This window comes from Marmota monax, unplaced genomic scaffold (genome assembly GCF_021218885.2).
Source record: "Marmota monax isolate L192 unplaced genomic scaffold, Marmota_monax_Labrador192_F-V1.1 WCK01_AAM20220418_F8-fsc00003, whole genome shotgun sequence".
NCBI classification, from domain to species: Eukaryota; Metazoa; Chordata; class Mammalia; order Rodentia; family Sciuridae; genus Marmota; species Marmota monax.
In genome coordinates, this window is record NW_026694084.1 from 12,331,681 (window position 1) to 12,347,945 (window position 16,265).

General features: G+C 39.0%; 1 protein-coding gene across 3 annotated transcripts in view; it reads right to left on the reverse strand.

Annotated features, from left to right (window-relative positions):
* Nucleotides 1-16,265, reverse strand: part of Dpys (dihydropyrimidinase) — a 72,837-nt gene that overhangs the window by 47,922 nt on the left and 8,650 nt on the right. For all 3 annotated transcript variants that reach the window (XM_046464635.2, XM_046464634.2, XM_046464633.2), the window contains exons 2-4: nt 12,107-12,265; nt 9,726-9,905; nt 8,231-8,420 (exon numbers count right to left, since the gene is read on the reverse strand). In XM_046464635.2, the coding sequence (XP_046320591.1) occupies nt 8,231-8,420; nt 9,726-9,905; nt 12,107-12,265 (529 nt within the window). The remainder of the gene's footprint in view (nt 1-8,230; nt 8,421-9,725; nt 9,906-12,106; nt 12,266-16,265) is intronic.

Here is a 16,265-nt window from a genome sequence, read left to right on the forward strand (position 1 = left end):
GGAAGTAGCATAGGTACCAGGAACAGGAACATTGGCTACCAACTAGGAAGCCAAACACACCTGCAAAAATAAATTTTCCTAGCTAAAATGACAGGGTGAAACCTTCCTGGGCTCTGCTTTGAATTAAAAAATATTACTTTTCCAAAGAAAGGAAATAATTGAGAAGAGAAGCAGCATGGTAGAGCAGATCAGACAGAATTAAGTTCAAATCCTAATTTTCTACTTTTTAGCTTTGTACCTATGAAATGGGATCACAATGTCCCTTCTAGTATGGTAGTTTTGTGCAGGTCAAATAAATTAATGCATATGAAAGTACCTACCATGTGCCTGAACCCCTGGAGCTGCTTCATGTTATAAGCTGAATTGTGTCCCCTGCCAACTTTCAGATGTTGAAGCTCTCAGAATGTATGAAAATAAGAGGTAATGGAGGTAATTAGGGTGGGCCTTAATCCAATAAGACTGGGGTCCTTATAGGAAGAGGAAATTTAAATATCTGATATCAAAAAAAGATAACATGAAGACACAGGAAGGATATGGCCATTTACAAGCCAAAGACAGTGGCCTGGAAACATCCTTCTTCCACAACCCTCAGAAGAAATAGACCCTACTGACACCTTCATCTCAGACTTCTAAACTCCAGATTTATGAGAAAATAAGTTTCTGTTCTTTAAGCCATCTAATCTATGTTTCTTTGTTACAGCAGCTGTAGCAAACTGGTACACTCCACAAATGTTATTTTCCTTATTGTTTACACAATTCCAAAAAACTTTAAAATGGTCAGTTTCTACTGCTTTACAATTGAATATAAAGTAAATAATGTTCTAAATAAAAAAGAGTTGGGTGTTTTGATGTTTAAGAGGAAGAAAGGAAAAACAAAGGATGAGATTCAAATCTACCTCAACCCTGCTACACATCATCCTTCCTGTGGCCCTGGTTATAGAATATCAGCACGTTGTATGTGTGCAAACAGGATTCAATTTGTTCTCATTCAGCACTAAGGAGCAATGGTCAGTATGACCACTTGAGGAGAGTATGGCCATTGTGTGGAACTTTCTCCCCATCTTTTAAACATAAGAAGATTTTATGGAGGTCAAAGTTGAAATAAGACGGAAAACAGGAAATCTAAAACCTCTATGTAAGAGAACTTTATATTTTATAACAATAGACTTGGTAAGTAAAGCTTACCAAAATCATATTTAACCCAACCAAATCAAATAACCAACAATCAAATAAATAAACAACAAACTAATTACAAGGTAGCTTAGTTCACTGTGAACTCCTTTAGAACTAACATAATCATTGAACCCAGGGCCTCACACATGCTAGGAAGGTGCTCTATCACTGAGCTACAACCTCAGCCTCAGTGATTTGTTTTTTGTAAATCAGATAAAGAAAAAAAATATTCTACCCTGAAGATAGGATCTTGGATATAAAATAAAGTTGGACTTCAATAAGACAAGTTGAACAGGGCATGTGTGGGAAATACATTGAAAATCTCAATAGTAAATGGAAAACAAACTATAAGAGGTATATACAAGTAGAACATCAAGTTAAGTTGCTGAGAGAAATCACCACCACTCTAAACAGCACCAGCAAAAATGTGAATCCCTGTGTACACAAGTTCTATTGGGAGGTTGGGGGAAATGTGAAGAATGGATTTTCTATAAGATCATTAATAATCCTACATGCAATACTATGGCTGAAAAGGAGTACATATAACCAGAGCTACTCGGATCAAAATAAAAAGTGTCACTAGGCGATGACTCAACAATGGCACACTTAGTCCTTGGACAAAGACTAGACTGGAGAGAAATGCAGTCTGGGCTGCAGAGACCAGAACTTCTAAATGCAACACTACTTTACACTTGATCTCTCCTGGGAGAGAAGGGCATGCTTTTGATGTTCTAGCTTCACTTTTGCACAAGTGACTTCATGTAAGAGAGGTGGGAGGGAAGTACCAGTGGGTTGAGTTCCAGATGCCCAACTCAGACTGAGAAAGAAAAGCATGAAACAGACTTTTCTAGCCATGGTCAAAGGCGACTCAGGTTTGAATGGCTGGAACTTGAAAGTTTTATGCCTTTTCTTGTAACCTGCTTTTCACTCACCACAGCTGCTGAATTCTAGAAAAAAATAACAAGGTATGAGCACAAGGAAAGCTCAGGTCTTGCATTAAAGTTGAGAGTCTGAACTTCCTTCCTTCCCAGCTCACATGGGGAAGAGGTACAGAGGGAGGGAATCCAGAGCTGCATCAAGAGTGAGTGGAGTGAGACCATGCTGACCAGAGCTTTTGACTGACTTCAGGAAGATGGAAAGCAGATGAGATGGCATAATTAATAAGGGAAATGTAGAAGGCACCGGTGGGACTCAGGAAGTCATGAGGGCACTTCCTGGGGTGAGAAGGACAGGGAAGTGAGGCGGACAAAGAGAGGACCAGTCAGCCCTGGCCCTCACCACAGTGTGTGAGACAAGGCTTCTGATGGTGTCAGTGCCACCCAGTGAAGCTCCCACCAAGCTCCCACAGCTCATTCCAGAAACAGTCCTATCTGTGCCGGGAGAAACCCATGTCCACTCCCCACACTACTCACCTGGCCTGTCCAGTTCCACACATGGACAGCCAAGGGTCACCTGACACAAACAGCACAAAAAGGGAGGAACCAAAACATTTGTTAAACTGAAAACATGACTCAGAAAGAAACAGAGATAATCCAGAAAACAGAGAATTTTTTTCCACTAGTATCCTCAGGGAGGTCAAGAAAACAATGCTTGCATTAAGAAATACAAACAAAAAAGAAGATGCAGCCATGGGGAAAAAAAGAGCCATCAAGGAACAACAAAGTTTTCTCGGACTTAAAAATAAGACTACCAAGGTAAAAGTCCATTAGAAGGGCAGAGAAAATAAACAAAAACATTTCGTAAACTGTCGAGTAAAAATTTAAAGTACTTTCCCCAGAGGTTAAAAACAGTTAAAGGACATGGAGGACAATGGAGGAATTCTGGGTAAAGGAATCAGAGAAGATGAAGGTGGAGAAAATAAAAGAAGGAAAGTTTTCAGAATCGAAGATGTCTTCAAATTAAAGCAGGCCTTTGAACGCAAAGGTGAATTTTTAAAAGGCCCACTGCTATTCTTAATGAATTTTCTAGACTTGTATGATGAAGAAAAAATATAATTTTCCAGATGGTGAAGCAAGTTAGTGATAAAAGAACAAGAACTTCATTTGCATTTGCTTGTGCATCAGTAACCACTCGATGCCAGAAAAGATTGAAATTGTGTCTTGATAATTCAGAAGAAATCATTCTGAAATTGGAATTCTACGCCCATTCAAATCACCAAACAAACTTAAGGACAACGAATCAGAAAAAAAATTATCTTTGGGGGGAAAAAAGAAAGAAAGAAAGAAAGAAAATTTACTTTCTATACACCTTTCCTTAAAAAAGAAAAAATGACCTGAGAATCTTCAAGGTAATTGAAGGAAAGGGGTGATCTGAGAACTTAGAAACCACATATTGAGCCTAGAGTATCTCGGGATGGCATCTCTATAGCAGGCTTTGAACAAAACTATCAAACGGGGCAACTCTCAAAAAATTCCTTTTGTTCTTCCAAAATCAATCTCTGGAAGCAGAGCCCAGTCCGTGGCACTCAGTAGAAAGCACAAAGATGCTGGAGACTCTTGATGATGTGGTAAACAAGGCCTTTGCTTCTTAACCAATTTTTAGAAAGAGCTAACTGAAAAATTCCAGGTAAAACAAGAAACTTTATAAGTCAATCGTGGTCTAAAGAGGTAGCAAGCTAAAATGAGTCATGCTTCTCAGCCTCACTGAAAGGAAGAAAATCCACTTGACCCTGACTCTTGGAAATTGCTTCTCCACCAGTTAATTTGAATAACACTAAGTTGCAGTGGTGATAAAAATTGGTATCAAGGTCTCTTCTAACTGCTTCTATAGAAAAGAATTTTACCAGACTTAACCTATAGGCAAAGCCTGGTCATACAACTCCAGTTACAGAGAACTTCAACTGCTGAGCACCCTGTCCCTGGGAAAGCCAACTGCAGTGGGTGCAGGTCAGGAGGCAGTGAGGTTCACTCAGGGCCTCTCAGCTCCTTCTTCATTTTGGTGGAGAAGGAAGATACGACAAAAAGCAATGGGCAAAGCTCATAAATGTAGGTACACATTTGAAGTGACCTCTCAGGGGGCAAGATTTACTCATTCTCCATAGCTGAAAGCCAGGTGATACTGTAAGAAATTACAAATCAGTGCTTTCATACTCAGAGTTTAGAATTTTGGAGATAACCACCAAAACTAAAGAGAGAGATGATAAAATCGTTGGCTCCAAAGAGTGAACTGAGAGGGATAAGAGGTGTTTACTTTCCATTGAATACTTGTTCTTTTCCATTCTTGGCAGATGTTTCCATTCTTGGCATTTCCATGCTTTTAATATTTATAAAAATAACAACATGGTGATGATGCCTTCAGTAAAATTTTAAAATGTAATGCCCAAAACCAAAAACCACTTGATCTCTTTAAATTCCAAGTCAATAAAATATAAACTAGATATCTACATTTCCCCAACTGGAGACCAACTTCTCCTAGATTAAGATGAAAAATAACAAAAAAGTTTGGCTTTGGGATGATGGTCTTGGGCTTGAGTTCTTACTGATAATGTGCTCTTCAGCTAAATTTACCAATCATCTTTCCCAAGCCTCAGCTTCACTGGTCACCAAACAGTGATAAAATCGAGCTTGAAACATTATTATGACAATTAAAAATAATAATACACATGAAAGTATGCTGATAAGATAATAGAGAGTAAAACCTGAAGTAAGATAAAAGATATTAAAATACTACTATGTGTCAGGTACATATTAAGTGCTCGACAATGTTGGTTGTTAAAATCACGTTCCCTCTCTTCTGAGTGTAGAGTTGGTGATTGAACAGTAAAATCAACTTTAATAGCATTGCATTTCTAGGCTACTACAATAGAGACAATCAATAATTGAATATCCTGTGTGCCTCCTGGAACAGGGATTGTGACTTTAATATGCATATGAGTCAACTGGGGTTCCAGTTAGAAGTGCATACTGAGTCAGTGGGCCTGAGACAGGGGCCAACATTCTGCACAGGCTCCCAGGCCATGCCAATGCTGCTTTCTAGGGACCCACTGTGAGTGTCAAAGTCCTAGAAGATAGAATGGGCTGGCAAAGGTATTTACAAATGGGCAACTTTCATATTATAAACCTGTAAGGAGGAGTTATTTCTTACTTAAGGTAACAATTAATAGGTCTATATTACTCTTTTGTGTTCAGAAATTGTGTTAGATTATAAATGAATGTATATAGGGTAGCTGAATCTTTAGCAAAAGCCCATGTGGTCCACCAGCTCTTGTCCCTCTACACTCCTCAGGAGTCTGTCCTTGGGATTGCTGATGCAGTCACCACATGAACAGCTTGACCTTGTTAATTTCCAACTCGCTGTCCCTTATGGTTCCTCTTGGTCACAGGCCTCATTCACTGCAAGGGCACATGCAAGGGGTGGGAAATCTCTCGTGCCTTTTATTCTGGACTCCACTGCCTCTTCAACAACTGAACATTAGGGGGTTTTCACAAATACTATTACAATAAATCTGACTAGACAATAACACTTGAGGCAACATTTAAATATTCTGTATTCACTATCCCTACCTCTAGGAATCTACCATGAAGATACCATTCTGCATTAGGCAGAATAAGGGATCCCTAACGATGTCCATATCGCAATTCTTGTAGCACATGAGTATGTTACTTTATATGGCAGAAGAGATTTTATAGATGTGACTAAAATAAGAGCCTTGAGATGGGGAGATGATCTCCAATTAATAGAGTGGGTTCAATGCAAACTAAGGATCCTTAATGTGTAAGAGAGAGGCAGAATGGGAGGTCAGAATAAAGGATGTGAGAAGGGATCCACCCACTGCTGCTGGCTTTGAAGATGGAGGAAGGGGCCATGGGCCAAGGACTGTGAGCAGCCTCTGGATGTTGCAAAGGGCAAGGAAAGGGAGAATTAGAGTCTCTGGAAAGGAACACAGCCTTGCAGACACCCTGACATCAGTCCAGTGAGATCTATTTCAGACTTATGACCTCTGGAATGGTAAGATCATAAATTTTTATCGTTTCAATCCACCAAATTTGTGGTCATTTATTATAATAGCAATCGGAAAGTAATTCACTGTTCACACACATGAAATAACATATGCATAAGACAATATTGTGGTTTTATTTATAATCGCTAAAAACTGGAATCAACTTGAGTGTTCTATCAAGAGGTGACTAGTTGGATAAATACAGTGATGTACACTGTGCCCATGAAAGAGAACTAGAAAAATCTCCGCACCTAAAAAGGCTGAACTTTGGGACATATTTTCAAATGAGAGAAAAAAAGCAAAGTTTAAAATGCTATGTATAATATGCTTACTTTTATATAGGAAAGATAGGGTAATTAGAATGTACATATATTTTTTGTTTTGTAAAAGAGAAACTGTAAATATAAATTAACTGAAAAATTACTATGGGATATGACAAGATAGAGTTAGAGAAGAAAAAATAAGATGTTCCTTAACATTTTGTATATAGAATTTTGACTTTTGGACCGTGTAAATGTTTTGCATATTTGAAATAAAATTTAAATTAAAACTAAATTTAAAACAACATTAAAATGTTCTCACTTATTTACCATCTATAGCCTTAAAATCTTTCCCAGATCTTTACTCTGATCCTAATGGAATTGTATCCCAGTATCAAATAAGTACCCAAGGACAAGAAACTGCTTCCTGACAGAACTGTCAAAATCATACTGGTAGATTAGGAGTGACCATTTCTGCTGGCTTTACTGTTTCCTAAATCATTTTCTGAACTTTGCTCCACTCACACTGGAAACCTTACCAATTCCATAGAGTTGGCAACAGCGCCATCTGGTGGGAATAACCTAAAACTATAAATGCAGTATTTTCTTGAAGGGCTGCTTTTATACTGCAATTTATCATATGTGAGATGTGGGAGACAAGCAATCTGAAACAGTTGGGACCAAGACCTTTGTGACACCTATGTGAAATTAAGCTCACCCTTAACACAAATGTTGATTGATTGCATTTTAAAAAGTGCATATGGCTCACAAAATCCTTACTGGATCTCCTTACAAGAAGCAATTTTAATAAACTTTTTTTAGTACCAATTATATACACACCAAATCCATTTTCATGGTTTCTATAATGCACATAAAATATGTAGCCCGCTTGGGGTGGGGGAAGCCAACAGAATGATTTACAAAACTTCCTCAGTTTCTAAAGGTGAGGTGATAGAAGCTATAGCACAACACAGCAAGGCCCAAAGTCATTGAATAAAATGCACCACTTTATTTTTCCTCCTTCCTTTACCAGTAGTTGCAACTGAATGAAATTATTTCTTGGCCCAACTCTTATCATGAATAGGAGGTTCTTGATTTAAGATGCCTATATGCCATGATGAACTAGAAAACAGAGGCAAATAGGTAATTTGGGATAAAAATAACTTTGTTTTTTTTTTTAAAAAGATTGATGTGATTTTTTATACCTTTATTTTATTTATTATTTTTATGTGGTGCTGAGTATCCAACCCAGTGCCTTACACGTGCTAGATGAGTGCTCTACCGCTGAGCCACAGCCTTAGCCCCAAACAACTTTGGTTTTAAAGTGTTCAAATAATCATCATTTGAAATACTGTTTGTAATATATAATTACTTTAATTAATCCAACACCAAGTTGCTCTCAGACAAATCTATTTAATTCAAAGGAAATTTTTGAGCATGCACCATGTGCCCTGCACTGGCCTGATTCAGATGCTGGGAGGGAGTGGGGATGCCTAAGAGGTGAGGAAGCCTCTTTCAAATTAACTGGTGAACTTTGCATTTGGCCATCGGATTAAAATGTGGCTGCTCATGAGGTGGCAGGTAAGGCCATGAACTGAAAGAAACGGTTTGAGGTCCCAAAGATAAGGAAGAAATAACCTGGAGGAAGATGGGCAGCCATGAAGATGAGTAAAGGAAGAAAAAAAAATAGATAAGTGTAAGCATGAAACAAGAAGGACAGGATGAAATTAAAAGGGGGGAAGAAAAGTTGTGAGCATTTACATGCAACTCTCTCATCAGCAAAGACAGAGGCTTCAGGTATCTTATTCCCCTCTTCAGCTAGGATTGACTTGTAAGGGTGGTTTTACTCAGGAATTACCATCTCTCCTTGCATCTGCGATCACCTTGGCTGCAGATTTACTCATCACGTGCACCACATAGAGAGGGCAGTTCACAGCGCTGGCTATGGTGATGGCTCTCAGCGTGGCCTCTGCCTCCACGGCTTCTGGTCGGCACAGCTCGTGGCCCTCGGGGCCTGTTATCCCCAGTGCCAGCATCTTCTTTGCCTCCTAAAAAGATAGCAAGAATGTAAAAAGAGAGCAGGAAGGTTTGCCAACAACAAATATTGTTTATTGTTACTTCATCAAAAATTAAAGGTACTTAGAATTTTTTAGAGGTGCTAAGTATAGGGGTATGTATGTGTGATGTGTATGTAAGTGTGTGTGTGTGTGCACATGTGTGTGTATACAGTGTGCATAGTTGGTAAAAATAACTTCAGTATACCCATACCATATGTTAATTTTTCATATGCATATTTTCACCACCAAATTCTTTTGATTGAAAAGTTTAAAAAAAAGATATGAGGCTCATTCTAATTACACTCTTTGAAAAGCAATGTCCATATTTAAGAACAGAATATTGTTTCAGACAAACAAAACCAAATACTAGATACAGATCTTTGTTGAAGTGACTCATTATAATATATTATGTGATTAGCTTAATTTTTTTTTAACCTAATGGTAGTCATCGCTGTCTCACCAACCCAATCCGGTAAATAATGCTGGGTCAGTTATTTCTCTGCTCCAAAATTTTATTTCTTCCTCACACACACACACAAAGGCAGAAAGTCAAGAATCAGAGTGGTAAAATGACTCACTCATGTCATGCAGCCAGGGAATGGAAGAGTCAAATTTAAACCTGTTCTGTTTGATTTTACAGCTCATGCCCTCTTCTCATTACTTCCACTGCCTGCTGGCCACTGAGCCTCAATCTCACTCACTGTAATGGGAGCTGAGCCTGGGGAGAAAAAATATCTGCTAATATAAAGAGTAAGAGACAGCTCTTTAAATCTTGCAGATAGTGCACCCTTTGGGCATTAATAATGGAACTAACATGAGAAATAAATATCATCCAGATTCCTCCAGAGTACATTTTAATTCCCAGTTTCTGAAAAGAGAAGAGCCTTTTAAAAGCTATCTAATATACTGCTTAAGTCACCAGATTACACTGATGCTGTCCACGCTTTAGCATTTGGAACCCAGCAGCCCAAACTACTAATAAAACAAACAAAAAAACAAGTGCTGAGGGTCACAGGGAAAGCTACATGTGTTTTTATAATAGCACCTGGTTAGAATCGAATACAGGTAGCTGTTTTGAAAAAGGGAAATCCTCACCAGTGTGTATATCAGTTGACTAAAACTTAGAGCAGGGGCTCAAGTAAGCAAGTCAAATAATTATGAGCCACAGAAAATCAGTTTCTGTCTTGTCCTTGTGTCCTTCACTGCCCTGAATGAGTTCACTTCTTATGTCAATCATCTTCACCAAAGTTATGGCTGCTTTTATTTCTGTAGAAGGGTTGGAATGTAAGTGCTTACCTCTGCAATTAAGTCTCCATTTTCTGCATGTACCTGAGCAATTGCACCAATTTCCTTGCACTGAGAGAAGGCTGCGTACAGCTCCTTATCTCCCACCATGTACAGATCTCTATAGGCCATAAACATCTTGAAAGAGTTGACACCTTTATCTCTGGCAAGGATTTTCATTTCTTCTTTAACCTAAATGGGAACAAGAACAACAACAATGTATCACTCTTGAATAGTTTCAACATTCTCCAAAAAAATTACGTTCAGAAAAGAAATCAGTAAAATAAGGAGAAAAAAATTTAGTTCCAGAAATATGCAGGAAAGTTCTTAATCTTTCTCTCACCATACACACTATTTTATCTGATGAATTGCTGCTGCTCTGATGTTTTAAATCATGAAAAAGTTAATAGCTTTCCCCAAGGTACTTCATTTCTATATTTGGTATAAACTTCTCTGCATCCATCTCCCAGTCTGAGGAAATTATTCTAGAAAATGAAAAGGAAGCCATGTGGCTGCAATAGAAGCAATCATGGATCTAGAAGGACTTGAAGCTTAAGTGACATCAAGTCTAAAGCCACAGGAAGAGTTCCCAAAGGGAGGAAGGAGAAGATGTGCCTAAAAAATGTGGATGTATATGGAAGTAGAAAATAATCATCCTGTCATCCACATCCATGGAAAGTCCCATTCTGCTATCCTCAGGCACAGAAGCTTAAGCCTCACTCCTCCAAAAGTGGTACCTGAACCACAGCATCTGCATCGCCTTGCCAGAAATGCAGAGTCTCAGGATCTACCCGGTTCTGCACTATTGCTATGGGTTGACTTCTGTGCCTCTAAAATTCATATGTTGGATCCCAACTCCTTCTATGGAAAGAGGGTCACTGCAGATGTTAGTTAAGATGAAGTCATTAGCATGGACACTAATCCCATATGATTGGTGGCCTTAAAAAATCAGGAAACTGACACTGACTTGCACATAGGGACAACACAATGTGAAGACAGAGGCAGAGACTGCTGGGAAGCTTCTGCAAGACGAGCAACACCAAAGATCACAGCGAGCTATGAGGCCCAGGACAGAGACCTGGAACTCCCTCGCATCCTCAAAAGGAACCAACCCAGCTGATGGCTGGATCCTGGACTTCCAGCCTTTGGAAGGGGAGATGATACATTTCTGTTGTTTAAGTCATTCTGTTTGTGAAGCTTGGTTATAGCAACTGAATAGAACCTACATTTTAACCATAGTCACCAGGTTATCCCTGTGCATATTAAAGTGTGAGGAGTCTGATAAGGGCAAACAGTATCATCTCTGCTCTGTCTTATAAAATAAAAACTGGAGGGAGGGAAGGAGGGAGGAGAGAAGGATGTGATTTCAAGGCATAAAAGAGAAAAGATGCATCACTTAGAATGGAATTCTGGAGAAAAATCAACATCAACTTTAACTATGACTGTAAACTTTGCTATCATATATTTGTTGAACTATCTGTTAAATATAGATTACTCGTTTTATAATAACTTGATATCTAAAGCCCAATTTGGGGGAAGAGGTGGGAGCCTGAGATACTCAGATAATGTTGCTATAGTGAACTCTTCTGGACAAAAAGATATCTGAATGATATACAATGTGGAAAAATGAGTTGGGATTTAAATCCCCGTTAAAAGTTTCTTCCAAAGCACACACAAATTTACAGGGCAAAATCAACATATTTTATCAGCTCTTAAAACAGTCTTTGTTGTCTGAATCTTGTTATCTTTTCTGCAGTGGCCTAAGTCATGAGTGGACCTGGAAGATTGGTTAGAGGTTAGACTCTATTATGAATGGTTGCCAGGGGGTAGCATCGGCAGAGCTGTACAGGAAGGTCCAGGTCAGGAAACCGCAGGGAGGGGGACTTGGAAATGGTGCTAGTCTGCTTCCCCTCTCTCAACAAAGAGTCAGGGGAGGGATAGGAGACATCTAATTTGAAGGAATTCTAGATATAAAATCTCCTTAATTTTTTTTCCAGAACCTAAGCACTTTTAATTGAAATCCTAATCAGTGGGAGAATCACAAAATTCTGGGAATGTTGAAGTTGAGAAAAAGAGAAATCAGTACTTTAAAAATTACATTTAAAGTATTTAAAATTCATGCATTAAATATTAGGAGAAGCTGCATGAAGGAGCATAAAGGATTTATCTTAGTGGCTTTATGTATTTTTTATTGTAGTTTTTTAAAATGATAATTCTTCACAGAATTCAGAATTCAAATACTACAAAAGAGTGTGCAATGGAATGTCCTCCCTCAAGTCTCCAAGCAGCCAACACTACTAGAGTCTTACCTTTTGACATTACCAGGTTCTTGCTCTTGGGCAGAGCAAGGAGAAGGGGACTAAGTGGAACAAATTTGAACCCAGATGCCTCACCTGGTCACTCCACCATGTCACAGCCACGTGGAGGCTGTAGTCACAGCAGACTTTCGGGTCAGCCCAGCTGCGCCAGGTCTCAAAGGCCTCAAGGAGGGAGCCACCCTTCTGAGGGATGGCAAAATCAATGATCATGGTGGTGCCTCCCGCCAGAGCAGCCTGGAATCACAAGAGGGTTTCGACAAGTTAGCCATCAATTTCTAGCCAAGTCACTTATCACCTAGAGCAATGTGTATTTGCAAGCACTTGGGGAAACTTGATGGGTCCAGAAAATTGTACAATGATGCTGCCTATTTAAAAGACCCAGAGGGACATGGGTAGACTGCCCATAAATTAAAGTTTGAAGTGTTTAAACTGCTGGCATTGCTTCTGCAAAAAGAATGACAAATCTGATAAGGTGAAAGTGGCCTTGACTGGAAGAAAACAGTGAGGACTGTAGAGAAAAGCCAAAATGGAAAAGTGTGGGAGGTTCAAACTTTTTTTTTTCCTCAAGAAACTATACTCACTATAGTAAAATTCCATTTTATTAGGGTCCATGTTGGACCCTAATAAACTGCCCTGGGATCCATCCAGGATTCCGGAAAACTGACAGGGTTCCTGCCTTTCCCTCTGACTTTGGTTTTCTTTGGTTTACAACTGTCCATCTATCCATTGCGGCCCCTCTGGTTAGTTCAGAACCCTTTCCTCTCTCACCCTGACTGTGTTAACAGTCTCGACTGGTCTTCATCTCTCCAGTTCTGCTCCCTTCTTCATGAAAGCTCTTATTGCAGAGGGATATTTCCAAAGTTCAAATTGGCCAGTGGCCACTGGACTTCAAATGTTAAAGGGGACAAGGGTTGGCCAGAGGTTGGTCAGCTTGGACAAAATTACAGCTAGACAAGAGGAATAAGTTCTGGCATTCTATTACATGGTAGGTGACCGCAGTTAACAAGAGTGTAGGGTAGATTTCAACACAGCTTGTAGGGAAGAGTTTGAATGTTCTCACCAAGCAGAAAGTTTGAGGTGATAAATATGGTACTTACCCTAATCTGTACAACCGATATATGTACAGCACATCGCACCCTATAAATATGTAGTTATTTTGTGTCAATTAAAAAAAAACACAAGAATTTAAAAAACTTGATGCTTTTCATTGCATATGGAATAAAGTTGAATCTTCTTAATGTGTCCTGTAAGTCCCTGCATTCTATCTCAATTCTCCATATACCTCCTGGCCTATTATATTACATTATGTTACAACTAATTTAAAAACTGTTACTAAAACAAATGCCTTGGACTAATTATTAAAATTGATTTCATTTAAACTACAACCACAGGGTGGTTAATGTGCTTTTAATTGTTGTACTCAAACAATGCAGGTGAAGAAAACAAACACAGACATGGAGGAACGATAGCACTGTGATTTAGGACAAGGCCCCAGGAGGCTCTAGGGCTCCAGAGCACAAAGCTCAGATTCAACACTTACTAACTGAGCAATTTCTTAACCTCTGTGTGCCTTCAATTCCTCATCTGCAAAGTGAGGACAACAATTGCACCCAACCTATAGGCCTGTTAGGAGGATTAAAGTGGGATTTTGTATATAAAGGGCTTAGTACAGAGTTTGACTCATGCAAGGGATTTGTAAGCTTCAGTGCATGCTGTATCATGAGTTTTGCACCCTTCTCTCAGAATTAGGACTTCCTCCACTTTTCCTACATCATCTCATCTCCAGAAACATGGTAGTACGGCAATGGAGGAAGGCAGTGCCACCAGCCTCTCTCCCAGGCCTTCCAATCACACCCTTGTCACCCTGCTCACACTGCCCTCTGGATGCACCAAATGTTCCCATGTCCTACCTGGACTGCCAGCTCTATTTTACCTCTTTTTTCTTGCTTACTTCAATAGATTTTTTTGTTTCTTTAAGTCACTTGGCTCTACTTTAATTATTTTGGCTCTTAGAAAACTCGTTTGTTGTACAGGATTCTATACTTTATCTCTGCCTTTATATATCACATGGCTTTATCCATGCCAAAAAAATATACATATTTGCATTTCCTAAGAAATCCCTATAGTGACAATACTAGAAAAAAAATCTTAGGTCATGTTTTTATTTGGATACTGATTTATCTTCTCACCTTCTTCCTTCTCAAAGTGTCTTCCCAATATAACACAAACATCCCTTGAGAATGAGAAGCATTTTTCTAATAGAACGTACTGTTAGAAGAAAGTACTTTTCTAGGTCTATTGAATTAGAATAATAAGTTGAATTAGAAATCAATCTTACAAAACTTATTCTTTCCCTTTGAAAAGTTTATTGCATATGAGACATGGAGAAACTAGACATAGCCATCCCTTAGTGTCCATGGAAATTGGTACCAGAATCCCTCAGGACACCCAAATCTATGGATGTTCAAGTCTCTTAGAAAAATGGCATAGTATTTGTATGAAATCAATTCACATTTTTCTGTATATTTTAAGTTATCTCTAGATTACTTATCTACCCATACAGTATAAAGGCTATGTAAATAGTTGTTATACACTATATTATTTAGGAAATACTGACAAGAAAAAAAAAGCCTGAACATGTCCAATAAAGATGCAATTTAAAAATGTTTTTCAATCCATGGTTGGTTAAATCCACAGTTGCAGAACCCACGTTATAGAAGACCAACTGTATGCTGCTGGTGGGAATCTAAAATGATGCAGCCATTTTGGAAAACAGTCTTGAAAAACATAGTTACCATGTGACCTAATCATCCTACCCCTAGGTATACATACAAGAGAAGTGAAAACATGTCCCCACAAAAGCCTATATACAAATATTCAAGACAACATTTTCCATTATAGTTGAAGAGCAGAAACAATCCATCTATCCATTCTTATGGATTGGATCTGGAATGTGCACTAAAGGCTCATATGTAGATGACTTGGTCCCCAGAGCAGCAGTGTCCAGAGGTGGGGCTTTTGAGAAGTGATTGAATTATGAGGGCTCTAACCTCATCAGTGGATTAATCTGTTTTATGGATTAATAATTTGAATCAACTGCTGGGAAGAGATGGAAACTATAGATAGGTAAGGCATAGTTGGAGAAACTAGGTCACTCTCCAGTGTACGCTTAGGACCTGTGTCTTGTCCCTGACCTCTCTGCTCTACTTCCCAGCTTCCATTAGCTGAGCAGCATTTTTCTGTCATGATGTTCTGTCCTGGTTCAGGTCCTAAACAAGGGGGCCAGTTGACCACGGACTAAAACCTCAGAAACTGTCACCTGAAATAAATATTTTACTTTTAAGTTGTTTATGTCAGGTACTTTGGTATTTGAATATGATCAACAGTCATCAGCTCATGAATGGATAAACCAAATGTGGTTTATTCATACAATGGAACAGTATTTGGCATCAAAAGGATAAAGTACTGACACAGGCTAAAACATGAATGAGACTTGAGAACAAGATGCTCAGTGAAGGAAACCAGCCACAAAAGATCACATTGTATGATTCCATTTATATTAAATGTCCAATAGGGTCAAATCCACAGAAATGGCAAGCAGAGTAGTGGTTGCTTGGGGTTGGAGGGGATGGAGAAGAGTAGAGGGTGATAGCTAAAGGGAAGGTGGGGTTTTGTGTGTGGAGGAGGGGATGTTAAAAAGTCCTAAAACTCATGGTGAGAGTTGCTGTTATGGGTTGGATCTTAATTATGCCCAAATTCTCATGTGTTGAAGTCTTGGTCCTCAAAGCAGCAGTGCTCAGAGGGGTAGCCGTTGGAAGGTGATTGGATCAGGAGGACCATGACATCATCAATAGACTGCTCCACTGATGGGTTCAGAATTTGGTGGGCTTTTAGACAATGGTGTCAACTTAGGACATGGAGCTTACTTGGAGGAACCAGGTCCTTAGGGGTATACCCTTGAGGGCTATATCTTGTCCCCAGACCCCACTGCTTCTTCTCACAATCATGTGAATGTATGAAGAGCCTGTATACTTTAAGTGAATGAATTTTATTGCATATAAATCATATTTTAAAGGATTATTATAATCAAAGTCTACCCTGTGTAGATATTGCATGGAGTGAAGGAAGTAGGGGGAGAGACTCACAAATAATCAAAGATTTTGCCCTCAAGGTGTGTGTAGTCCAGAGGGAAAAATAGAAAGATAAGGACAAATTATAATAAAATAATTCAATT